The sequence below is a fragment of the Myxine glutinosa genome, chromosome 5 (assembly GCF_964187855.1).
Source record: "Myxine glutinosa chromosome 5, kmMyxGlut1.1, whole genome shotgun sequence".
Classification (NCBI taxonomy): Eukaryota; Metazoa; Chordata; class Myxini; order Myxiniformes; family Myxinidae; genus Myxine; species Myxine glutinosa.
This window is the reverse complement of record NC_136265.1, coordinates 12,739,647-12,767,301: the sequence shown is the minus strand read 5'-3', so window position 1 is coordinate 12,767,301 and position 27,655 is coordinate 12,739,647. Positions and strand designations below refer to the sequence as shown.

At 45.5% G+C, this 27,655-nt stretch overlaps 1 protein-coding gene across 2 annotated transcripts in view; it reads right to left on the bottom strand.

Annotated features, from left to right (window-relative positions):
- The window catches only part of TBCD (tubulin folding cofactor D), a 181,548-nt gene that overhangs the window by 102,479 nt on the left and 51,414 nt on the right, over positions 1 to 27,655 (bottom strand). For both annotated transcript variants that reach the window (XM_068117802.2, XM_068117801.2), the window contains exon 13: positions 3,593 to 3,687. In XM_068117802.2, the coding sequence (XP_067973903.2) occupies positions 3,593 to 3,687 (95 nt within the window). The remainder of the gene's footprint in view (positions 1 to 3,592; positions 3,688 to 27,655) is intronic.

Here is a 27,655-nt window from a genome sequence, read left to right as displayed (position 1 = left end):
CTAAAGGTGGTGGAAGAAGAAATGTGGGAAAGGGGGTTAAACAAGGGGAGATGCAGAAAATAGGGCAAAATGGAGAAGATTGGCATGTGGCCCGCAAGGCTAACCCCCGCTGGAGGAGGGAAAATGGCCTTAAAATGCCTGTTGTCGTTTTTGGACCCTATCCCTCACTGGGGAAGAATCGTTTAAAAATTCTCGTATCCGGATCTGGATCTTCATCAAAATGTAATCAATTTGTCCTTGTCACACACCCAACCTGTTCACCAAGTTTCTTCCAAATTCATCAACAACTTCGAGGTATCCTGTGCCCAGACAAACAAACAAACAAGAAATATGTTGTGCACAGCACGATACATGTGAAATCCCAAAAAGAAGTTGTTGACCTTTGACTTATGTTGATCTCAAAAATAATCGGTGGTTGGTTTCAGTGACCTGACATGCAAATCCTCTTCAAATTTCAACTCAATCGGTTGAAAATTGAGGAGTTTAGAAATATGGCATATGTTGACATTTGGCCGACGTTGACCTTTTGGTCTATGGTGACCTTAAAAAAAACAAAGGGTGGTTGAATTACTGACATGATATGCAAACCCTGTTCAAATTTCAAGTCAATCGGATGAAAACTAATGATTTAAGAAATTTGACAAAGTTGTTGACCTTTGGCCTGTGTTGACCTTTTGACCTCAAAATAGGCTTCTTGTTGATGACCATTTCCTGAACTTTCATGAAGATCAGTTTAAAATTGTGACCTGTAGGCAAATGACATACAGACAAACAGACAGACAGAATAATGCACACGACCAACCAATATACTTGAGAAATCTTCGATTTTCACGAGTCACAAACAAGAAAGATGTCATGCATAGCACGATACTTACGGAATCCAAATAAACAATATGCTTCAAGGTTTTCAATGGTGAACCAATTCCCTGACCCAATATGCAAATTCTGTTCAAACTAGCACAGTATTTAGCATCCAGGTTGGTGGAGATTGCAAATTACTTGCTGAAAAAGGGATAGTCTGTGTATTGCAAGAATACTCCATTTAGATGTTTATGTGGTGTTTTCTTATCTTTTTATCTAAAGTGGTCTAACAGGTCTACAGATGTCTATGGCGTCTAAAGTGTGCAAGGCAAGAGTAGTTGGGGTCCAAAGGGGTCAAAGTGGTCTGAAGGGTGCAACAGTCTTCAGGAGTCTAAGGGGTCTTAAAAGGTTCAAAAGGGTCTTAAGGGGATCTGAATGGTTTTAAGGGATCTAAAGGATTGAAGCAGTCGAAGAGGTACAAAGTTCCAACAGTAGTTGCTGGTGTAAAGGCACAAAGTCCTAATGGGCCGAAAGGGTTTAAGGAGTCTCAAGTCTCTAAAGAGAGTCTAAAGAGTGTAAAGGTCTACAGGGGGTCTAAAGTGGCAAAGTGGTCTAAAGGGTGAAGAAGTTTAAAAGGTCAAAGGGGAAAATAAAGTGTCATAAAAAGTTGAAAGGGTCTAAAAGGTCGAAGCCATCTCAGGGGTATAAAGGTCTGAATGGTACATTCCAATAGTCCATAAATAATCGACGTCCTCACGATCTAACTCATGTTAAACAAGTACAGAAACATTCAAGGTACACCGCCCCCATGCCAAATAAATAAATAACATATCCGCCAGTGTGTGGCATTGCCGGGGCACCTTCGGGGCCCGGCGATGCCGCCGTGCAGCACACAGAGATGGTATTGGGAGGGAGAGATGTGCAATAATTGATTGATCAATTTCGTAATTAAAATAAATAAATACTAATGGTAAAATAATTAATTTATTAATCAATTGGCGAACAGCATACCTAAATCACCAGTGTTTCATCTGAAGCTGTAACGTTTGAAAAATAATTAAATAATTAATCGAAAAATTAAATAATTAATTGATCAATGAATAAATCAAAAATACCCTTCATAGCCAAATTACTTTGTCACTGTCATGTCCAACTATCAGCTTCCTAGCTCAAAAGGTGCCGAAGATATTGCCGAGATGAGAAAGAAAATAAACAAGTGATTAATAATGAAAATAAATAAATTTAATTGTAACATCATTAAATTATAATTTAATGATAATTCTCAATCAATTTGATTATCAATTGATAATTATCAATCATTATCAATGAATTATCAATCAATCGATAATTATCAATCAATTGGCCAATAGCATACCCGAACCACCACAATTTCTTCCGAATCTGTAACTTTTTCAAAATTAGTCATATAATTATTTCAATAATTAAACAATTAGTGGATTAATTGATTAATCAATAAATCAAAAATACCCTTTACAGCCAAATCACTGTCATTGTCGTGTCCAAATATCAGCTTCCTTGCTCAAAAGGTGCCCGAGATATTGCACAGATGAGAAAGGGAATAAATAAGTACTTTATAAATCGATAATAATTAAGTAATTAATTGTAATTTTTGTAATATATTAATGAATGATCGTTTTAAGGCCATTTTCCCCGCTGGAGCGGGAGATAGCCTTGCGGGCCCCATGACAATCATGGTTTCCCTGTTTGAGGCAATGTTTTTATGGCCGGATGCCCTTCCTGACGCCAACCCTTGGTCGCCTCTTACGATGCGCAGGGATACGGTGTACCTATTCTAAACCGGGTTACACACCGGGATCATTCATCCCAGCGAGCTGGTACTCAATTTGCCGACCTCGGAAGGATGACAGGCTGAGTCAACCCCCCAGGTGTTAATTCAGCGATCGACCGGGATTCGAACCCAGGATCCGAGGATCCCAAGCCTGCACCCTAACCGCTAAGCCAACACCAGGCCAACAAATATATATATATATATATATATATATATTCATTGGAATGATTTTTAATTTTGCTTGACTGCCAGAAAGACAGAGTAAAAAAATTATCTCATTCCTCTCTGCGCAAGTGTGATTGGCGAATAGCATAATTTGGCGTGATTGGCGCAAGCGTGACAAGTTCAAAGCAAAGGTACGGTAAAACGAGACTTCTCTTCCTATTCATGTTCCGATTTGTGTTCAAAAAATAGCATTAAATGAAAATAAGTTGTTCCTCCATCATAAAGTCACGATCATAAACAGACAAAATGGACAAACATGAACCAATTGCTTAACCTCGCGATTCGCTTCACGTGCGCGGAGTAATAAAGTGGAAGAGAAGAGGGGGGCATGGGATGCAGAGAGAAACAGAAGATGCTCCTGGTAGACAGACAATGAAGCAGGAAAGGTCATAATGGGATATTAATGGAAGAGATTTAGGTGCCATCTTAAAGGGGAATCCCAAACAATTTTTTATTTTTTAATATTGGCAGTACGGATTTGGCGATTGACTTCATGGTGCGAAGTCACAGCTAATCGTGAAGAATAAGATTTCGACTTTAATCGCAAAATTACCCACTTTATAAACCACAAATCGGAAAAGACATCTATTTTGTAGGGTATCAAAGGATAGATTAGCGTTAAGGTGGTCTGAGCGTTTGAGTTCCTCTTTAAGGATTGAAGGAAATACATGACTGCATGGACGAAGGAGATCGTTCCACAGACAGAAGAGGAGTGTCAAATGAGTGGGGGTGAGACATCATCACAACAACCCATACCATCAGGAAGTCGCGAAGGCAGCAGTAAACCTCGACGGGCAAGCTCTGCGAATGCAATCAAGACACCGTGCCATGTAGTTGAGCTCTCTCCAGCACTGAGGGTGAAAGGTAACAGTCAACTCCACAGTTAACAACAGGAAGAATTGCTTTGCAGTACATGTCCCCTCCCGGTCCAATGAACTTTCTTGTTCAGTTCAGTTTATTTCTAGCTTCAAGTCCAAATACAAATAAAATTGAAATATAACAAAACATTATGTGTGACACAAAACTTCATAATAACAGTTCATTTTGTAAATTTACAATGGAAATTATGTGCGCTGAGTGGGTTCATCAAAAATGTAGTGGTCTGAGAGGGTCATTAACTAGTGTGGCAGCTACATTCAAGTGTAAGGTGTGCACAGAGGGAGCTGCAGATGGAGGAAATGTTGAGTTGGATCTTGGAGACGGCGTGAAGCTGGAAGGTGTGAAAACATTTTGCTACCGAGGAGACATGCTGAATGGAGAAGGTGGATCAGACTCGGCAACGGTTGCGAGAGTGAGATGTGCATGGAAGAAGTTTTGGGAACTGAGTGGCGTGCTGATGAGGAGGGGAGTGTCGTTGAAGCTGAAGGCAAAGGTGTATGCTGCATGTGTGAGAAGTGTTATGATTTATGGGAGCGAGACATGGGTAATGAGAGGAAGACAAATGATGAATTGTGAAAGATGATGAGAATAGAGCCTGTGATGGATGCTGTGAAGAGAAACAGTTTGAGATGGTTTGCTCATGTGTTGAGGAAGGATGAAAATGACTGGTTGAGAAGAGTGATGGAAATGAATGTAGAAGGAAGTCGAGGACGGGGAAGACCGAGAAAGACTTGGCTAAAGGTGGTGGAAGAAGAAATGCGGGCAAGGGGGATCACAAGGGGAGATGCAGAAAATAGGGCAAAATGGAGAAAATTGTCATGGGGCCCACAAGGCTAACCCCCCCTCTAGCAAGGAAAATGGCCTTAAAATGCCTGTTGTTGTTTGTTGTAAATTATAATTATTCCAAAACTGGTATATGAGTTGTCGATATGAAACACGAGGAAGAGCACCCGTCCCAAGTGACAGGAAAAGCGAGCATAGGATCGCCCTTCTCTCTCTCTCTCCTCCTCGATCCCTCCCCTTCTTCTCCCTTCCCCACTCCCCTAACCTCTCCTCTCCTATCCTATCGTATCGTCTCCTCACCTCTCTCTTCCCCACTCCCCTGTCCTCTCCACTCCCTTCTCCACTCCCCTGTCCTCTCCACTCCCGTCCCCACTCCCCTCTCCTCTCCCTTCCCCACACCCCTCTCCTCTCCCTTCTCCACACCCCTCCCCTCTCCCTCCCCCACGCCCCTCCCCTCTCCCTTCCCCACACCCCTCTCCTCTCCTCTCCCTTTCCCACTCCCCTACCCTCTCCCTCCCCTGTCTCCCCTGTCCCTTCCATCTCCCCTCTGTTCCCCACTCATCTTCACGTGCATTTGAACGGCATACGTAACCATGCCAATGGTTTTTTTCAACCAAGTAAATAGATGACAACCTTTCCACGTGTAGACAATCGGGTGAAGGCACAGGGCAGGGGTTGGCGTTCAAAACCAGACAGTTTTGGGAGCGAAATACATTGGCAGTGAAAGAGGAAGAAGAAGTTGCAGTATGCGAACATACATAGGAACACTCCACTGGGGCCCGTATTAATAACAGCCATGCCATGGATGGCGATCTTACGCACTTGTGGCACCACTTCATCAATAAACAATGAATATTAATAGAGATGCATGATAAAAGAATACTGGACATTTTTATACATCATTTTACAACGCTTCAAGGCCCGTGTAAGAGCAACAACACAGAACAGACAATGATAGACACCGGAGCAACAAAAGATGACACAAAAAGTAGAATCCAAATCCAAAAAGATCACCACTGGTGTCCCTGGCTGGTAATATAATAAAATCAAAATACGGTGTAAAATAAAATCATCAAATATATCAGCTTTTAATAAGCCTATACGACACAATCATGACGGGTGCACAAAACTCAACAAAACACAGGGGATTGATTATACACACAAAGTTATCGATGATGTCCAATGAATTATTTGCAATAAGGGAATGGGAGACATGATTCCAAACAGGAATGGGTCAAAACACTAGGTGGGATTTCTTCCTTCCTTTCATCCATGCAAGTGCTGCTTCATCAGCATGAAGATTACCGTGGGCAGTGCAAAGCACAGAACAACAACAACACAACATGCATTTTAAGGCCATTTTCCCTGCTAGAGCGGGGATTAACCTTGCGGTCCCCATGACAATAGTCTCCATTTTGCCCTATTTTCTGCATCTCCCCTTGTTAACCCCCTTGCCCGCATTTCTTCTTCCAGCATCTTCAGCCAAGTCTTTCTCGGTCTTCCCCATCCTCTACTTCCTTCTACATTCATTTCCATCACTCTTCTCATCCAGTCACTTTCATCCTTCCACAACACATGACCAAACCATCTCAACCTGTCCCTCTTCACAGCATCCATCACAGGCTCTATTCCCATCATCTTTCGCAATTCATCATTTGTCTTCCTCTCTCTCTCAAAGATACTCCGCACATCCACTGAGCCGTTCGCATTTCCACCCTTTCCAGCCTTCGTTGCTGCTCTACGTTCATTACCCAATACCCATGTCTCGCTCCCATAAATCATAACACTTCTCACACATGCAGCATACACCTTTCCCTTCAGCTTCAACGACACTCCCCTCCTCATCAGCACACCACTCAGTTCCCGAAACTTCTTCCATGCACATCTCACTCCAGCAACCGTTGCCGAGTCTGATCCACCTTCTCCATTCAGCATGTCTCCGAGGTAGCGAAATGTTTTCACACCTTCCAGCTTCACGCCGTCTCCAAGATCCAACTCAACATTTCCTCCATCTGCAGCTCCCTCTGTGCACACCTTACATTTGAATGTAGCTGCCAGACTGTTTAATGACCCTCTCAGACCACTACATTTTTGATGAACCCACTCAGCGCACATTGTACATTGAATGGAGTTCACTCCGACACCCTTCCTGCACACAGCACATGGCCACTTCCCAGTTCTTTCCAACTCACCACATGCTTTACAACTTGCCATCACCTTCGTCTTTCCGATATTCACCTTCAGACCTTTTGTCTCCATACATTCCTTCCACTTGTTCATCTTCTCCTTCAGTCCATCCATACTTTCTGCAATGAACACCAGATCATCTGCATACAACAACTCCCAAGGTAAACCCTCCTTTACGTTCTGAGCCAGCACCTCCATCACAGCTACAAATAGTGGACTTAGTACCGACCCCTGATGCACTCCCACCTTCACCTCAAACTCACCACTGTTCCCGTCCTTCGTCCTTACAGCTGTGCGCGCTCTTTTGTACATTGCCATTACGACTCTGATCAACCATTCCTCCACTCCTAACTTCCTCAATGCCCATGTCAATACTTCGCGTGGAACCCCATCGAATGCTTTCTGCAGATCAACAAACCCAAGAAACAACTTCTTCCTCTTCTCCATGTACTTCGCCTGCAACTGGCTCACAATAAAGAGCGCGTCTGTCGTTCTTCTTCCCGGCATAAATCCAAACTGCATTTCGTCGATCTTCACCTTCTTCCTTATCCTCCTCTCCAACACCTTTTCCAATACCTTCATTTCATGCTCCAATAACTTTATCGCTCAGTACGAGCCACACTCCAGAGGGTCACTTTTCCCCTTGTATAGAGAGACGAGGGTACTCAGTTCCCAATCCACTGGAATGCGGCCTTCTTTCACCACAAGATTACAGATCTCTGTCATTCTCTTCACACCCCAACTTCTTGCTGCTTTCAACATATCTCCCACAACTCCCGTCGGCCCTCCCGCTTTTCTACCCTTCATTGCTTTTATCGCTTCCTCAACTTCCTTCTCGGTTATCTTCTCTGCCGGTCCTAAAACTGGGTTACTCTCTATGTTGCCATCCCATTCATTCTCTGTATTCAACAGCATTTCCATATATCTTTTCCATTTTCCGAAAATTCCATCTGGGTCCACAACGATTTGTCCCACTCCATCCTTCAAGCAACTCACCCCCATCACATCACACGTCTCTTTCGCTATCTGCTTTGCAATCCTGAATACCACCCTCTGACCCTCTTCCGAATCCAAGCGTTCTCCGAACATTTTCCGACATGCCTCCTGCGCCTTTGCTGCCTCTTTCTTTGCAGCCTTCTTGGCTGCCTTATAACTTTCATGCTCTGCTTTTTCTGCTCCCGTACCCTTCGCCTTCTGCCACTCCTTGAACTTCTTCCTCTTCTCGTCAATCCTCTTTCCAACTTCATCATCCCACCACCATGTTTCCGAGTGCCTCGGTGGTCCTTTTGTCCATCCACATACCTCACCAACGGCTCCCAACAGACTATCTTTCATTGACATCCAACCACTTTCAAGCTCAACCACATCATCCTCTACCCTACTCAGCCTCTCTTTTAATGCCCCCCTTACTGTCACCTCTTTCAACCTCCACACCTTCATTCTCGGTTGGTACTTCACCCGCCGAGCTCTCCTCGCATCTTTCACCCTTGTGTCGCAGACAACCAAGTGGTGCTGTGAAACAGACTCCTCCCCCGGGATCACCTTTGTGTCCCGGAGGTGCCCCCTATCTCGCCTACGCACCATCAGGTAGTCAACGGTTGTCGTCGACCCACCTAACGTGTATGTAACAAGCTTATTATCCTCTTTCTGGAACTGAGTATTGCAAATCAACAAATCAGCTCCATCAGCAAACTCCAAAATCCTTTCACCTTCTCCATTTCTCACACCATATCCGTAACCCCCATGAACTCCCTCAAAACCGTCCATACTCCTTCCCACATGTCCATTTAGGTCTCCTCACACCACAACAACTTCCTCATCTTTCACGTTTTCCATCAGCTTCTCTATCACACACCAGAACTTGTCCTTCTCTTCATCACTCCGACCAACCTGCGGAACATATCCCGAGATGACGTTCACCAAGAGCTTTCCAATCATCATTTTCACCACCATCAACCTATCACTCACTCTAAGCACACTCACCACACCGTCTACAAACTCCTCAGAAAACAGGACACCAACAACATTCACGCCCTCCGGGCACCCTTGCCACACAAACTTGTATTTCTGTCCCTGCCTACCCTTCACCATTCTCACACCACTTCCCTTCCATCTCGTCTCTTGCACGCAACATATGTCCACTCTTCTTCTGATCAATACTTCCACCACTTCTCCTGGTCTCCCTGTCATTGTCCCTACATTCCATGTCCCAAACATCAGAAACCGATCTCCATTTCGGGCTGTGCCCTGCCCATACGTAGTTGTAATTGTCATGGTTCTCTTTTTGAGGCAATGTTTTTTTTACGGCCGGATGCCCTTCCTGACGCCAACCCTCTTTGTCGCCTCTTACGACACGCAGGGATGTACAGGGTGTACCTATTTTAAACCAGGGTACACACCGGGAAAGGCACTTTTTGATGGTTCTCTTTCACTGGGAAAGGCACTGGCCTGATTGCTCGATGCCTCGAACAAATAACAATTCAGGTTGTGTGATGAAGCCAAAACATTGCTATTGCTTATGTGAATATATAATACATCGTGTTTAGATACCGTGGAATGATTCCCAATCCACTAGGCCATCAAGCAATTATCCTATAGAATGAAAGGCTGGAAGCCTGAGACCTACACAAACTGTGTGCCTCCGAATGCCTGTGACACCGATGGGTTGCAACCTTTCGACATTTGATGATGCTTTTAACACTGATGAGATAAGTTATTGAGAATTCATGGTGATTGTGAATATAACACTTCTGTTTGGAGCAGGCTTACCTCTCGTCCAACGGAGACTTTCATTTAATTATACATTTGGGGGGTTTTTTGAAATTGCTTTTTACTGAATTATTTTCAAATTTCACTCGAGATTGACATATATCAGACGTAAAAATATTGAATCAGATTTGGAATATCAACTTTTAATAAGCTGACACGATAACCTTGCCAAGAGCCCATCACAGAGCACCTCGCCTCACACAGCCAATCAGCGTAGCAGGGAACATACAAACGGACAGCCATCATTGTCATTTGTGTGTGTGTGTGTGTATATATGTATATATATATATATGTATATATACATATACATATACATATACATGTATGTGTATATATATATATATATATACGTATATATATATATATATATATATATATATATATATATATATATATATATCCAAATATATGTGCAGTTCTCCAGCTTTCAATGAGCGCAAGTAATGACGTCACTGCCATGTACATACGCTCTGCCTGTCAAGCTCTCAATAGAACCCTCTGACAGAGCAGAATTTTGATCTTAGTTCAGATACTGTCATAAGTGTATGTAAAACTCACAGTTACCGACCTGGTTTCGCCCTTTTTGGGGCTCATCAGGGCAACGCAGTGAGTACTGCATACACTTATGACTGAAAACCTTTCGGTTATATACCAGTCACTTTGCGATTTCATACCATCAGTGGTGAACCACCATTAAGGTATCCCATCCAGCTATGCTGTATTTTGCTCCCGGCTGCATCCAGGGGATTCCATATAATGAGGATACCAGAGGTAATGTGCCATGTGGCAGATGGCACTTATCGCTCCCATTAAGGTACAGCATAGCTGGATGGGATACCTTAATGGCGGTTCACCACTGATGGTATGAAATCGCAAAGTGACTGATATGTATATATATATATATACACAACAACACAACAACATGCATTTTAAAGGCCATTTTCCCTGCTAGAGCGGGGGTTAGCCTTGCGGTCCCCATGACAATCTTCTCCATTTTGCCCTATTTTCTGCATCTCTCCTTGTTAACCCCCTTGCCCCAATTTCTTCTTCCACCATCTTTAGCCAAGTCTTTCTCGGTCTTGCCCGTCCTCTGCTTCCTTCTACATTCATTTCCATCACTCTTCTCAACCAGTCACTTTCATCCTTCCTCAACACATGACCAAACCATCTCAACCTGTTCCTCTTCACAGCATCAATCACAGGCTCTATTCCCATCATCTTTCGCAATTCATCATTTGTCTTCCTCTCTCTCTCAACGATACTCCACACATCCACCAAACCATTCGCATTTCCACCCTTTCCAATCTTCGTTGCTGCTCTACGTTCATTACCCATGTCTCACTCCCATAAATCATAACACTTCTCACACATGCAGCATACATCTTTCCCTTCAGCTTCAACGACACTCCCCTCATCATCAGCACGCCACTCAGTTCCCGAAACTCCTTCCATGCACATCTCACTCGAGCAACCGTTGCCGAGTCTGATCCACCGATATATATATATATATATATATATATATATATATATATATATATATATATATACAGTGGAACCTTGACTTACGAGTTTAATTCGTTCTGTGACCGAGCTCGTAACTCAAATTGCTCGTTTCTCAAATCAAATTTCCCCATTAAAATGCATTGAAATGCTATTAATCCGTTCCAGCCCGCCAAAAACCACACCAATTTTTTTTAAATATACAGTATATATAAAAATATCTCGCGCTTTATATTTCACCTGTATGCAGCATACAAGTTGGCAGGATGGCCTGGACTGGAGGTACGCACACTTGACTCTAAAGTCTAAACTGTCCAGCCTGGGTTTGAATCCCGACCCAGCTATAACCTGTCATGGGTGAATCACAGGCAGGGTGATTCATCAATGTGTGTACCGCTAAACTGGGTGCCCCGTTTGCGTCCCATTAGTTGTTGGATGTTAAGGATCTCACCGTGTTTTCCACAAAGAGAAGGCGAGCTATCGCCGGCACTCTGAACAAGTTGTGGCCTGGCATGCTCTTCTCCTCTGCCGTTATATACGTCCTCCTCGGCATCTTTTTCCAGAAGAGCCCTGTCTCGTCACAGTTGAAGATTTGCTGGGGGATGTATCGTTCGGCTTCTATCAGTTCGGCAAAAGTTATAATAAAATCTTCAGCTGCCTTCACATCCGCCTCACCAAGTCGACAACACGCACACCTCGCTCATGTTGTTCGGCGATTGCGTGTTTTATAGCCAAGCTCATCATCCTCTTCTTCTTCTCAGCACTGCACTTGGCACTCACTTTCTTAGGCCCCATGGTTAAAACTAAGAAATTTTCCAAAATAACCAAAATGCGAAAACAAAAATGCAGCGATATACGGCAGAGATACTGTACTTGCACGGCAAGATAACCACGTGACCGGAACCCACCTGGTGGCGGCTGGCGTAAACTCAAAATAACCAACATGCGAAAACAAAAATGCAGCGATATACGGCAGAGATACTGTACTTGCACGGCAAGATAACCACGTGACCAGAACCCACCTGGTGGCGGCTGGCGTAAACTCAAAATACCCAACATGCGAAAACAAAAATGCAGCGATATACGGCAGAGATACTGTATTTGCACGGCAAGATAACCACGTGACCAGAACCCACCTGGTGGCGGCTGGCGTAAACTCAAAATAACCAACATGCGAAAACAAAAATGCAGCGATATACGGCAGAGATACTGTACTTGCACGGCAAGATAACCACGTGACCGGGTGGCGAAAGCTCGTAACTCAGATCTCGGCTCGCATCTCAAAGCAATAAACCGCCCGAGCGACGGCTCGTATCTCGAAAAACTCGTAAGTTGGGGCACTCGTAAGTCAAGGTTCCACTGTATATATATATATATATATATATATATATATATATATATATATATAGATATAGATATAGTATATAAAACACAGTTTGTGTGTGTGTAATGTTACCGATAGACTCCTAAACGGAGAGGCTCACGTGCTTGATATTTGGCATACCGGTAGACATGGCCATTGAGCCTGGGACGAACATGGCCCACCGAAAAATATTTGACGAGATCCATATTTTTTATTCATATTTACCTCGGCGCATTTCAGCGAGGAACATTATACACGGAATCTCAGCCGGTGCCAGAGCAGCTCGCTGATTCGCTCAGAGCGATCACGTGATGTTCCATCCCCGCCGCCAGACCACTGAACTGAAAATATATAGAATGACCATTGCCATTCACACCACATAGGTGGAGATGCAGCTACCGGGCGCCATCTTGGTTGGCACTCGATGCTGGGCGATGGTGATTTCCGTCACACGTTTGTTTGCACATAATTCAGAGCGAAAAGCGATTGCATTTTTTCACCTTTTATGCGATCGTGTCTTGTGTCGATTTCTGTGCGATATGAATTCAATGTCTGTGAAACAGCTGTGAAACGTCTTTCCACAACCCTTCCGTAACCGATTGGAGCAGTTTATTGCCGCACAAAATGGCATTTTAACAGTTGTCTCGCTTTTAAAATCTGGGACACGATCAAAACAAACAAGATCCGCGAAGCGAGTTGGTCGAGTCGTGCTAACCAAGATGGCGACACAGCGGCTTCACTTTTCACGGAGTATGAGCGTTCTATATATTTTCAATTCAGTTTGCCCGACTCGCTCACGTACTTGATTTGTGGCATAGACATGGCCATTGGGCCTTCACGGTGTAATTTGTGTGAGGCTTTTGCCCGAGTGAGCTTGAGTCGAGAGGGCGAATGTACGGGTTGGGAATGTACGGGTCTCCCTTCCCCCGCCCGGCAACGCCGGTACTGGAGGGTGTCACAGGATCGGTGAGTCTCCAAAATCCGCTTTGTGCTGTTGTTGCGAAGATGCAGGACGATGTCGCGATTGTTGTGCTGCTCTCCTACCATGAGAACTGCAACGTCATTGTTGACTGGCCCTCCCCTTCCCCAACCCCCCTCCGTCCTCCCCTTCCCTCCTTCATTTTCCCCCTCCCCTCCCCCCCTTACCCCTCCTTTCCCCCTCCACCCTCTCCCGGCAATGCCGGGTACTTCTGCTAGTACACACACATACACACACACACACACACACACACACACACACACACACACACACACACACACACACACACACACACACACACACACACACACACACACACACACACACACACACACACACACACACACACACACACACACACACACACACACACACACACACACACACACGACATTTAATATGGAATTATTTTTTTTGTGGGGGTGAACTTACTTTTCAAGATGACTTAGAACCAAAAGTTAATTGGAATTATGTTGAAATTATTCTAGATTTTGTTAATGTGACCTTTAAAAGAAACAAAACCACATTTGACATTTTGAAGCAAATAAATTGATCCTTGAAAGTGATGTAAACCGATATCGAACTCGATTCACGGACAGTACTGTGTTAAACTTCTGTACGTTTTCCAGAAGTATCTCTTTATTTTGCACATTAGCCAAAAAAAATTTCAACAAAAACAAAAGCTAAATTATCACTGGGATTACGGACAGTAAAATTACAGTTCAGTACTTCGTGTAACCCCCACGAGCATTCAGGAGAGCACGCACACGTCGAGGCATGCTGTTCACGAGATTTGCCAAGGTTTGGACAGGAATCGCTTGCCATGCAGTGACAATAGTCTGCTGCAATTCACGCACAGAGGTAGGCTGCTGGTCCGAGTTGTCGATTTGACGCGTTAATTCTGCCCACAAGTTCTCTATCGGATTCATATCCAGGGACATGGCAGGCCACTCCATATGCTCTACACCACGGTCAGCAAGAAAGTGTTGGATCATGCGAGCACGATGAGGCCGTGCATTGTCATCTTGGAAGACAAAGTTTCCTCGAAAGGCTGCACGAGCAAATGGAAGCAATGTTTCTTCCAGAATGACCCTGTACTTGAACTGGTTCAGGTTTCCATTCAGAAAAACCAGGTCAGTTTTGCCCCCTGCATGAAAAGCAGCCCAAACAGTCACCCCACCACCTCCAGCTTGGACTCTTGGCACTATACAATCTTCGTTGTGGGCTTCATGCACTTGTCTGCACACTCTGACGCGGCCATCTTGACGATAGACCAGAAATCTAGACTCATCACTGAAGGTCACGTGATTCCAGTGTCCTGGCTGCCATTGACGGTGCTCTCTGGCCCACTGCAATCGGTGCTGGCTGTGTTGTCTGGTCAGGCGTGGCTTTCTCAGGGGATGTCTGGCACGATAGCCTGCTTGAACCAGTCGTTGGTTGACTAGCCTTCTGGATACAGGCACATTTGTCAGTTGCTGCCACTCAGCCCTAAGCCGATTAGCTGACTTGGTACGGCCATTGCAGACTAACCGGTGCAGCTGGTGATCATCTCTCCTTGTGGTTCTGCGTGGACATCCTGGCCTCGGTATTGGAGTAGGGACACCCCTCTGAGCATTTCGTTTCAGGATCTTTGACACCTGACCTTGAGTGATGCCATACTGCCGAGCAATAGCACGCTGTTTCATGCCAGAATTTCGTAAAGCCACCACTCCATGACAAACAGCATTGTCAAGTTGACGGACCATCTCCAGAGGAAGCGGCAATAACTTTTGTTGACGTGCAGCAGTTGTTTTCCACGAATACAGAACGCAACAACCCTTGTATACCCGACTGTGAAGCAAATCGTCAAATGTACCTGTCCTTACATTTTGTCACGCCACCTGTGATATAATCCTGTTATTGACTTCTTGCTGCGAAAGATAATTATCAGTGACATGGTTCTTTCAACAAAGACATCACCGAAGGGTAAAATAAACTCACCAGATTGATATACTGAGTTCAGAAAGTAAACCCAAGTCAAGAAAAAAAAAAATATTCCATATTAAATGCCAAGTCTGTATATATATATATATATATATATTGATATGAATTTGGGTAGAGGAATATCTAGAGCCAGATAGATTTGAATAGGTAGGTATCCGACTGCCGCTATAGGGAATCTACCTGTAATAAGTTCTATGTTTAGTCCGGTTTGTCGGGATAAGCTGTATTGGTGTCCCCGCTACGAGGGAGCAGGGCATGCTAAATAGTGCAGGGATTACGGATAAGATTCCTTTGTTTGTCGTCCCCTGTCGTCAAACCTGTGTCCCTTATGGCAACGCACTCATATAAACACTTAGATAGGTCCTTGGTGCGCAACAGCAATTAAATTCCCTTCCCTTACAAAGACTGTGGAAGACAAACAGGCAACGGCCGCATACAATACCGGCGTGGGCGTCAGACACCGGGCAGGCTGGGAACGATGCCCAGGAGGACTGTGATTGGTTGGCGTGGAAGGCACGAACCTTGAGCGAATCAGCGCAGAAGGCGCGAGGAGGTTCGGCAGACGGCGGGAAGCTACGAGGCTCTGGTTGGTGGCGCGCCAAAACTGACGTCGATGCCAAGTTACAAAAGGACTTGCTGGCGGGATTCTAGACGCTTCACTCTGGGGGATTGAGTCGTGCTGACGGTTCGCGCTTGGTATTGCGTCGTGCTGAGACTTGGCGCTTGGTATTGAGTTGTGCTGGAGGTCGTGGGTTCGCCATCTTCTCGGTGCTTTTGGTGCTGTGAGCGAACGGACCTAGTGGGCGGTCGACGAGGAGCCTGGAGTGGGGCGTGGCTCGGGGCTGAGCAGAGCGCGGGCGAAGCGGATGGAGGGCTTCCTCACGCCGGAGCTCGGAGCCGCGTTGGACGGTGGACAAGACTGCAGACAGATAAGCTAGCACCCACGAACCATTAAGCGACGGAAAGTTATTTTTGTAATTCATTGTCCTTTGTCTTGTTTCTGAGGTGAGGTGTGCGGGATCCCAATTTTGGACATTTTATTACCGGAGCGTATTTTCCTGTCCCACTATCTTTTGTAAAATAAACCCTTGTATTATTTTCCCTTTCCATTCAAAATCTTGTGTTCGTTGAGTTAATTCCCTTGCAGGATCGGAGCTGCGGTTGGATCGCTATCGGAAAGCGCTTCCGCCTCTTCCTCTTCACTTCTTCCTCCCACGGTTTATCGCCGAATCCGAGGTGGTCGTCGCCTCAATTAAAGCCATTCGGTCATTCGCAAGCCCTGGTATTAACCGGAGGGTATTCGCACGACAATATATATATATATCGTTATTTATTTATTTAATATATTATACACACACATCAATGCAGGGTGTGTTGTCGTGTGTTTCTCACGGAAACCAAATCGTGAGTAACAAAGAATGGAACAATTATTTTGGGATTTTTTGTCATGAGTATCCAATTTATTTTCCAAGATTTTCAATTTAAGGCCAATATACGCTCAATGGCAGATGGAGGCCGATAATTCCCCTAATTCTTTTCGATTGCCTTTTTTAAATGTCGGTATCATTTCAGCAATTTACATTTGAGCAGGGATGGTGCCGTTGACTTGAGATAGATTCATAATGCATGTTGAGGGTGGGGCAATCTGCATCACAACATTTTTCAAAAGGAGATTACCCTCACCAGAGGAGAGGATATTGCATTTGTGTATGGCTGTTTGTTTATTTGTTTGGTTTGTTTGTCCGCACAGAATAAATCTAATTTTCTCTGCAACCGTTGGTCCGACTGAAAGGAAATTTTCACCATAGGTGCAACTCCACCTGTAGAATTTTTAAATGATAATTTTGACGTCATAGGTTACGTGGTTCGACCGCCATCTTGGAAAAAACGGGGAAAATTGCACCTTTATATCTCCGAAAGCGCTGCATAGAAAAAAATTGAGACATGGCTCATTGTAAAGAACTCTCCATGTGGAATAACACATGTGAATGATGACGTCATAGGTGCCTCCATTATGATGTCATAATTCGACAAGTACAAAACTTCATTCGATCAAGATGAAATTTATTGAGCATCATCTAGGGATAAATTGGTGGAAAAAAAATAAAAATGACGTTATCGGTCACGTGGTTCGGCCGCCATATTTGTTTTAACACAAAAGCCCTAACAAAAACACTGAAAACACATCCTGGCGAGGAGGGTCTGCAGTCTTTGATTGCTTTTTCTTGTCGATACTGTCATAACCATCCCGGTGTGTACCCTGGTTTAGAATAGTTACACCGTATCCCTGCATGTCATAGGAGGCGACTAAGAGGGTTGGCGTCAGGAAGGGCATCCGGCCATAAAAACATTGCCTCAAAAAGGGAACCATGACAATTACAACTACATATGGGCAGGGTACAGCCCGAAGTGGAGATCGGTTTCTGAGGTTTGGGACATGGAATGTCGGGACAATGACAGGGAGATCAGGAGAAGTGGTGGAAGTATTGGTCAGAAGAAGAGTGGACATATGTTGTGTGCAAGAGATGAGATGGAAGGGAAGTGGTGTGAGAATGGTGAAGGGTAGGCAGGTACAGAAATACAAGTTTGTGTGGCAAGGGTGCCCGGAGGGCATGAATGGTGTTGGTGTCCTGTTTTCTGAGGAGTTTGTAGACAGTGTGGTGAGTGTGACTAGAGTGAGTGATAGGTTGATGATGGTGAAAATGATGATTGGAAAGCTCTTGGTGAACAACATCTCGGGATATGCTCCGCAGGTCGGTCGGAGGGATGAAGAGAAGGACAAGTTCTGGTGTGCGATAGAGAAGCTGATGGACAACGTGAAAGATGAGGAAGTTGTTGTGGTAGGAGGAGACCTAAATGGACATGTGGGAAGGAGTGGACGGTTTTGAGGGAGTTCATGGGGGTTACGGATATGGTGTGAGAAATGGAGAAGGTGAAAGGATTTTGGAGTTTGCTGATGGAGCTGATTTGTTGAATTGTAATACTCAGTTCCAGAAAGAGGATAATAGGCTTGTTACATACACGTCAGGTGGGTCGACGACAACCGTCGACTACCTGATGGTGCGTAGGCGAGATAGGGGGGCACCTCCGGGACACAAAGGTGATCCCAGGGGAGGAGGCTATTTCACAGCACCACTTGGTTGTCTGTGACATAAGGGTGAAAGGTGCGATGAGAGCTCGGCGGGTGAAGAAGTCTCTTGGCGAGAACGCTTGGATTCGGAAGAGGGTCAGAGAGCGGTATTCAGGATTGCAAAGCAGATAGCGAAAGAGAGGTGTGATGTGATGGGGGTGAGTTGCTTGAAGGATGAAGTGGGACAAATCGTTGTGGACCCAGATGGAATTAAAGGAAGATGGAAAAGATATATGGAAATGCTGTTGAATACAGAGAATGAATGGGTTGGAAACATAGAGAGTAACCCAGTTTTAGGACCGGCAGAGAAGATAACTGAGAGGGAAGTTGAGGAAGCGATTAAAGCAATGAAGAGTAGAAAAGCGGGAGGGCCGACAGGAGTTGTGGGAGATATGTTGAAGGCAGCAGGAAGTTGGGAAGTAAAGAGAATGACAGAGATCTGTAATCTGGTGGTCAAAGAAGGCCGCATTCCAGTGGATACGGAACCGAGTACCCTCGTCCCTCTTTACAAGGGGAAAGGTGACCCTCTGGAGTGTGGCTGGTACCAAGCGATAAAGTTATTGGAGCATGGAATGAAGGTATCGGAAAGGGTGTTGGAGAGGAGGGTGAGGAAGAAGGTGAAGATCGACGAAATGCAGTTTGGATTTATGCCAGGAAGAGGCACAACAGACGCACTCTTTATTGTGGGGCAGTTGCAGGAGAAGTACATGGAGGAAGAGGAAGCAGTTGTTTCTTGGGTTTGTTGATCTGGAGAAAGCATTCGATCGGGTTCCACGCGAAGTATTGACAAGGGCATTGAGGAAGTTAGGAGTGGAGGAATAGTTGATCAGAGTAGTGATGGCAATGTACAAAAGAGCGGGCACAGCTGTAAGGACGAAGGACGGGAACAGTGGTGAGTTTGAGGTGAAGGTGAGAGTGCATCAGGGTTCAGTACTAAGTCCACTACTATTTGTATCTGTGATGGAGGTGCTGGCTCAGAACGTAAAGGAGGGTTTACCGTGGGAGATGTTGTATGCAGATGATCTGGCGTTGATTGCGGAAAGTATGGATGGACTGAAGGAAAAGATGAACAAGTGGAAGGAATGTATGGAGAAAAAAGGTCTGAAGGTGAATATAGGAAAGACGAAGGTGATGGCAAGTGGTAAAGCATGTGGTGAGGTGGAAAGAACTGGGAAGTGGCCATGTGCTGTGTGCAGGAAGGGTGGTGGAGTGAACTCCATTCAATGTACAATGTGCGCTGAGTGGGTTCATCAAAAATGTAGTGGTCTGAGAGGGTCATTAACCAGAGTGGCAGCTACATTCAAATGTAAGGTGTGCACAGAGGGAGCTGCAGATGGAGGAAATGTTGAGTTGGATCTTGGAGACGGCATGAAGCTGGAAGGTGTGAAAACATTTTGCTACCTCGGAGACATACTGAATGGAGAAGGTGGATCAGACTCGGCAACGGTTGCTGGAGTGAGATGTGCATGGCAGAAGTTTCGGGAACTGAGTGGCGTGCTGATGAGGAGGGGAGTGTCGTTGAAGCTGGAGGGAAAGGTGTATGCTGCATGTGTGGGAAGTGTTATGATTTATGGGAGCGAGACATGGGTCATGAACGTAGAGCAGCAACGAAGGCTGGAAAGGGTGGAAATGCGAATGGTTCAGTGGATGTACGGAGTATCGTTGAGAGAGAGGAAGACAAATGATGAATTGCGAAAGATGATGGGAAAAGAGCCTGTGATTGATGCTGTGAAGAGGAACAGGTTGAGATGGTTTGGTCATGTGTTGAGGAAGGATGAAAGTGTCTGGTTAAGAAGAGTGATGGAAATGAATGTAGAAGGAAGTCGAGGACGGAGAAGACCGAGAAAGACTTGGCTGAAGATGGTGGAAGAAGAAATGCGGGCAAGGGGTTTTTTTTTTTTTTTTTTTTTTTGGTATACAAGATCGAGGCTCGTGAAAGAGCTAACAATAATCACAAAAAAGACAAACCGACACACAAAACACAAAAAAACAAGGGGAGCGGCAGACAAGATGGGGAGAGAGGGGGAAGGACACAAACACAACATTTGAGAGCAGGGACATCGGGAGGACTTGGGGGGAAGTGGGAGAGGAATAAAACATATGAACGCTGCAAGGACTCTGGGGTGAATTACCGGGGGTAGAAAAGATCAAGGTTTTCGATGGGGGAAGATAAGAGATGGTGGTGAACAGCTGTTTTAAAGACCTGGAGGGAGGAGTGGGATTGAATGGAGTGGGGGAGTTTGTTCCAGAGGCGGGAGAAAAGGGGAATGAAAGAGTGAAGGTGAGTAGAGAGCCTAGACTTTGGCAGTTTAACCATAAGAGGGTTGCAGGCAGATCTTGTGCGACCTGAAGGAATATTTGGGGGACAGAGCACAGAGAGAGCTGGGGGAGCAAGGCCAGAGAGGAGTCGGTAGAAGACAGAAAGACCACCAACCTGCCTGCGGTGAGTGAGTGAAAGGCCCTCGGAGTTGACTACATCGCAGGAGATTCCAATGATTCTGAAAGCTTTGGCCTCAACAGCGTGAAGCCGAGCAAGGTGTGAGGCAGGAGCACCAGCCCAGAGGGGGGAACAGTATTCCATTGAGCTGCGGATGAAAGCCTTGTATGTGGTGAGGAGCTCAGGTGTGCCAAGGAAGGACTTCGCACGACGGAGGATGCCCAGTCGGCGACTGGCTTTGGAGGCCAGCTTGGAAATGTGGTTTTCCCAAGAAAGATCATGGCAGATAGTGAGACCCAAAAGCTTGAGCGACAGAACTTCTTGGAGAGGATTGTTGAGAAAGTAGATGGGAGGGTTGTCCAGTCGGTCCTTTCGGAGAGACATTGTAAGAGTGTGAGATTTGTCAGGATTGAAAGACATGTTCCACTTGTTTGACCAGTCTGTGATTTTGTCCAGGTCTGCAGAGAGTGAGGAGGCTGCAGACTGCCGATCTGAGGGATGAGGAATGGAGCGGCAGATAGTGGAGCAGATAGTTAACAAGGAGAGATGCAGAAAATTGGGCAAAATGGAGAAGATTGTCATGCCTCATGGGGCCCGCAAGGCTAACCCCCCGCTCTAGCAGGGAAAATGGCCTTAAAATGAATGTTGTTTTGTGGTATACTGTCATAACCAGCACTGTCATTCATATTGTCGTAATCTTCAGGTTATTTACAATATTTATTATTCTGACACCTTCAACAGCTCTCCCTACCTCTTCCTCCTCTTCCACATCTTACCCTGCCCCTTCCCCCCCCCCCCCCCCCCCCCCCCCCCCCACCGTTCTGTATCCGATGCTCCCCCTTCCTCTTCATTAACGGTATGGACCTCAAACATCCGGGGCCTTCGCTCAAACTTGACTGATCTCTCCATACAGGTTGCTTCTGACAAACCAGACGTGATCTGCTTAACAGAAACTTTCCTCCTTCATGATGTCTCTGATTCCTTGGTATCTCTCCCAGGTTACTCCCTCCTCCGGTATGATAGACCTGAGCCTCGTCCTGGAGGTGGGGTTGCTATCTTTATAAAAAAAACTCTTCCTCACTCGCCCTGCACTGCCCTCTCTCCACCTCACCCCCAGGAATACCTTTGGCTACGGCTTCCCCTTCGCTCCCACCTTTTGTTCATATGTGTGTTGTTCCGTCCACCAAACGGTGATGACTCCATCTCCATCTCACTGTCTGATAATATGGACCAACTTCTATCTACCCAACCCAACTCTCTCTTCCTCATATGTGGTGATTTCAATTGTCACCATGCCAGTTGGCTGGGTGTGGGTACCTCTCTCACCAGCCATGGCTCTTCAGCAAAGGACTTCTGCGACTCACTGGGACTGACACAATCTGTCAATTTCCCGACCCGGATCTCAGTCAACGGAGCATCTTCTCTTCTGGACTTGGTTATGACTAACTTCCCTGAAAATGTCTGCTGCTCTTCTTCTGCTCCAATCGGCTCATCTGATCATGTGCTTGTTAAAGTGGACATCTCTCTGACCATTCTAAGAGAGCCTCCTCAGCGTCGACGAATCTGGCATTTCACTCAGGCCAACTGGCACGGTCTTCAAGCAGCCAGCAATCATCTGGACTGGTCTCCCATCTCTACCACCTCTGACATCAACTCATCCTGGGAATTCTTCCAAAGTAAATTGCTCTCTCTCTCATGCACAGATTTATCCCATCTCGTCTTCAGTTGTCATACCCTTCCTCCCATCCATGGTACACGGAATCTTGTGGTGAGGATGTTGCCCAGAAACAACTTCATTTTGCCTCCTGGAAAGCAAATCCAACGGAAGGAAATCTCATTTCCTTTCACAAAGCCCGAAACAAGTGTGTGTCCACCTTCAGGAGAGCCAGCAAACAATATCTCTCCGTTCTCAAGACCGAACTCTCTTATCTGTCTCCCTCTTCCAAATCCTGGTGGCATCTGGTCAAATCTGTTTCTGGTGTTTGTTCCCCCTCCATCCCCTCCCTCACCTCAAACGGCTGCACGGCTGACTCCGCACGTGAAAAAGCTGAATGCCTCAACTGTGTTTCCCTTTAAATCTTGTGTCCCAAACCCATCCCTCTCTGTACCCACCGTACCCAGTCGTACCCAGCTGCTCCTGGACTCTGTCCTTTCCTCCTGACAAGGTGGAAAAGTTTCTGTCAACCCTCGACTCTGAGTCTGCAACTGGACCTGACGGCATCGGCCCACGGGTCCTAAAATCCTGTTCTTCCACTCTTTCACTCCCTCTCTCTGTTCTCCTCACCCTCTCTTTTGCTCAAGGTCATCTGCCATCTGCTTGAAAATCAGCCAAAATCACCGCTTTGCACAAAAAAGGTGCAAAAACAGATCCTAGCAACTACAGACCAATCAGCCTTCTCCCAATTATCAGCAAAGTCATGGAATCCATCATTGCTTCAGATATGAAATTTTTCCTCTTCTCCAATGGCTTGATCTCTGATCATCAATTTGGTTTCAGACCTGGTCACTCTACTCTGGACATGCTGCTTCTGCTTTCTCAACAATGGGTGGAGGTCCTCAATGCCAAACAGGAAATTAGAGCCGTCTCCCTTGACATATCACATGCCTTCGATACGGTCTGGCACCCCGCTCTTCTCACCAAACTCTCCTCCTTTGGTATCCATGGAAATCTCCATGCATGGCTGGCGAACTTCCTCTCTAGTCGTAGTCAACGTGTGGCCCTGAATGGGTTTCTCTCATCTCCTCTTCCTGTTCAGGCTGGAGTTCCCCAAGGCAGTGTTCTGGGCCCTGTGCTTTTTCTGGTCTTCATCAATGATTTGAGGACCAGTTCACTGGTAATTCCCTGTTTGTCGTTAAAGGCAGCAAAAAGGGTTGGCGTCAGGAAGGGCATCCGGCCGTAAAACATTGCTTCAAAAAGGGGACCGAAAAACAACAACAACCACGGTTCCCGAAAAAGGCCAACCCCAGCTTGCGGGGAAAAATGGCCTCTAAAGGTGGTTTTTATCAATGATCTCTCTGTACCAGCTTGAGTACCAGCTTGCTGGGATGAATGATCACGGTGTGTACCCCGATTTGGAATCGGTACACCGTATCCCTGCGCATCGAAGAGCGTGACCAAGGGTTGGCGTCAGGAAGGACATCCGGCCATAGAAACATTGCCTCAAACAGGGAACCATGATTGTCATGGGGACCGCAAGGCTAACCCCCGCTCTAGCAGGGAAAATGGCCTTAAAACGATCATTCATTCATTCATTCATTCATTCATTCATTATATCAAGATCTCTCTGACTCTCTTGAAAATCCTCTCTATCTCTTTGCTGATGACTCCACTCTCTGCCGCTCCATTCCTCATCCCTCAGATCGACAGTCTGCAGCCTCCTCTCTCTGCAGACCTGGACAAAATCACAGACTGGGCAAACAAGTGGAACAAGTCTTTCAATCCTGACAAATCTCACACTCTTACGATGTCTCTCCGAAAAGACCGACTGGACAACCCTCCCATCCACTTTCTGAATAATCCTCTCCAAGAAGTTCTGTCACTCAAGCTTTTGGGTCTCACTATCTGCCATGATCTTTCCTGGGAAAACCACATTTCAAATCTGGCCTCCAAAGCCAGTCGCCGACTGGGCATCCTCCGTCGTGCGAAGTCCTTCCTTGGCACACCTGAGCTCCTCACCACATACAAGGCTTTCATCCGCAGCTCAATGGAATACTGTTCTCCCCTATGGGCCGGTGCTCCTGCCTCACATCTAGCTCGTCTTCACGCTGTTGAAACCAAAGCGTTCAGAATCATTGGAATCTCCCGCGATGAAACCAACTCCAAGGGCCTTTCACTCACTCACCGCAGGCAGTTTGGTGGTCTTTCCGTCTTCTACCGACTCCTCTCTGGCCTTGCCCCCCCAGCTCTCTCTGGGCTCTGTCCCCCAAATATTCCGACAGGTCGCACAAGATCTGCCTGCAACCCTCTTTTGGTTAAACTGCCAAAATCAAGACTCTCTGCTCACCTTCACTCCTCTTTTTTCCCGCCTCTGGAACAAAATCCCTCACTCTCTTCAATCCCCCTCCACCCTCCAGGTCTTTAAAACAGCTGTTGACCACCATCTCTTATCTTCCCCCATCCAAAACCTTGATCTTTTCAAACCCCCACTAATTTCACCCCAAATCCACATTTTTGAAATACCAACTTCTGTCCTGGAAGTCCTTGTGTTTTATACTTCTCCCACCCCCCCCCCCCTTCCCATGCCCCCACCCCCAAGCCCTCTCCCTCCCACACATCTCCCTGCTCTCAAATGTTGTGTTTGTGCGCTTCCCCTTCTCTCCCCATCTTGTCTTCCGCTCCCTCTTTTTATATATTTTGTTTGTCTGGTTGATTTGTTTGTGAAATAAATGTTAGCTTTTTCACGAGCCTCGATTCAGTATACAAAAAAAAAAAAAAAAAAAAAAAAAAAAAATCTGTTTCCTGGATTGGAACAAGAAATAATGAGTTTGCATTTGGAGCTTTCAAGAAGTAATGGAACTGCTCATCTATATCAGAAATATTTTGAGCGAGGTTTGGGCCAGCGTTTGCCAAGTGTGTATATTAAAACTGACAGCAACTTCAACTGGGTCTTCAATACAAATACCAATGCAAGTTATTTCCGGAATAGAGCACGTCCTTTTTTTTTATTGCCCAACACAATAATTTATTACCTGGGCAAACAGCGAAATCGCAAAGGGCGAACAGTTTCTAACATGCAAGTACAAATATCGAACCTAACCAACTCGTCCACAACTTTTTGAAATGTCATGCTAATTATCGTCTTTGGCTCGATCACTAATGTGAAGAATCACTTTAAAAATTTACCCTCGCACCCTCTCCACCAAATTTCGTCCGAATGCATCCGCAACTTTATGATATCCTGTTCACAAACAGACAGCCAGGGTTGAAAACATAACCCCCAGCCACCTAACAAAAGAGGAAAATCACGGAATCCACGGGCGCTACTTCCAGCGCTATTTGGCGATTGGTGCTCATTTTTCTTTCGAGGGAAAAACAACAAAGAGAGAAAGACAAAATTAAAATTGGATTATTTAAAGAAAAAAGGAAAAGTTGATAATAAAATTGAGCATCCCAATAAGATCAAATACCTCCAGGAAGGAGGCAAAAGATAACTTATTAATTATATCAACCGAACATATTCCTGTCTCTGTATGTGCAAGTAGAAGCCATTTCTGGAATAAACAATGATTTTCTGAAACTGGCGTTTCTATTTGACAAAAGTCACAAAAGTAAAAGAAGCCGCATCCTCCCTTAACCCTCACTCTTTTCTACATCCCTTATTATTTGTCCAAGTTTCGCTCCACTTTATCTTTCAACCCTGCTATTGGCGTTTCATAGCCTGGTGTTGGCTTCGCGGTTAGGGTGCCGGCTTGGGATCCTAGAATCCTAGGTTCGAATCCCGGTCAATCGCTAAATTAACACCAGGGGGTTGACTCAGCCTGTCACCCTTCCGAGGTCGGCAAATTGAGTACCAGCTTGCTGGGATGAATGATCCCGGTGTGTACCGCGGTTTAGAATAGATACACCGTATCCCTGCGCATCGTAAGAGGCGACCAAGGGTTGGCGTCAGGAAGGACATCCGGCCATAAAAACATTGCCTCAAACAGGGAACCATGATTGTCATGGGACCCGCAAGGCTAACCCCCGCTCTAGCGGGGAAAATGGCCTTAAAACGATCATTCATATTCCTGCTATTGGCGTTTCCCATACCCACTGCCCCCCCCCCCTCCCCCTCTTTTTCTACTGTGTATTACCTCCGCCAACAAAGATTGATGGAGGTTACGTTTTCACCCCGGTCTGTCCATTTGTGAACAAAATATGTCAAAAAGTTGTGGACGGATTCGGAAGGAATTTAGCAGAGATGTAGCGTATGTGACGAGGATGAAATGATTAGATTTTGGTGAAGATCCAGATTGCGATCCGGCTACTAGAAATTTTAAAGTGATTCTTCACATTGGGAGATAGGGCCAAACACTATACATAGCAGGATATCTCAAAAAGTTATGGACGGATTTGGACGAAACTTGTTGGACAGGTTGTGTTGTGTGTGACAAGAAAGAATCGATTCAATTTCGGTGAAGATCCGGATCCGGATCCAGCTAGTAGAATTTTTAAAGTGATTCTTCACCATTGAGTGATATGGCCAACCAGGTGGAGGTGTGCTCTCTACTGAGTGTTGTTCTAGTTTTGTTCTGTTGCGGCTTGGTCCATTCAGTGTTCTTGCTCTTCCACAAGCCGTGACCTTGTATACAAAAAAAGTACTAACAAAGGATGGGGGGGACAGGGTTAAAATTTGAGACAAAAATAATAATAAATAAATTAATAAACTTTCATTATATTCATTTTGCTGATATTAAATGCTTGACCGTAATTGATAAAGGATACATAGTGCATTCACTCAAATGAAACAAAATTGGTGATATTTTGTTCAGTTTGGCAAACATTTTGGCTGTAGCATGTAAGCAATCCCAGAATCTCTGAGTATATACATTTATACGTGTTTTACTGCATTATAATTTGGCTGGCAGAAGAGCCAAGAGGTATGTTATAAATTGCCAGCCTGGTGTTTCGCAGGCAGGGCAATTCATCGATCTGTGTGCCGTCCCTACCCTCGGATGAACGTTAAACTGGGAGTCCCGTCTTCCGGCATGAGTTGGCAGACGTTAAAGATCCCACTGTGTCTTAAAGAGTCGGTGAGTTGTCACCAGCACCCTGAACAAGCTACAAATTCCTACCATAAACTACAGGGGGCACTGCATCAGCTGTGCCC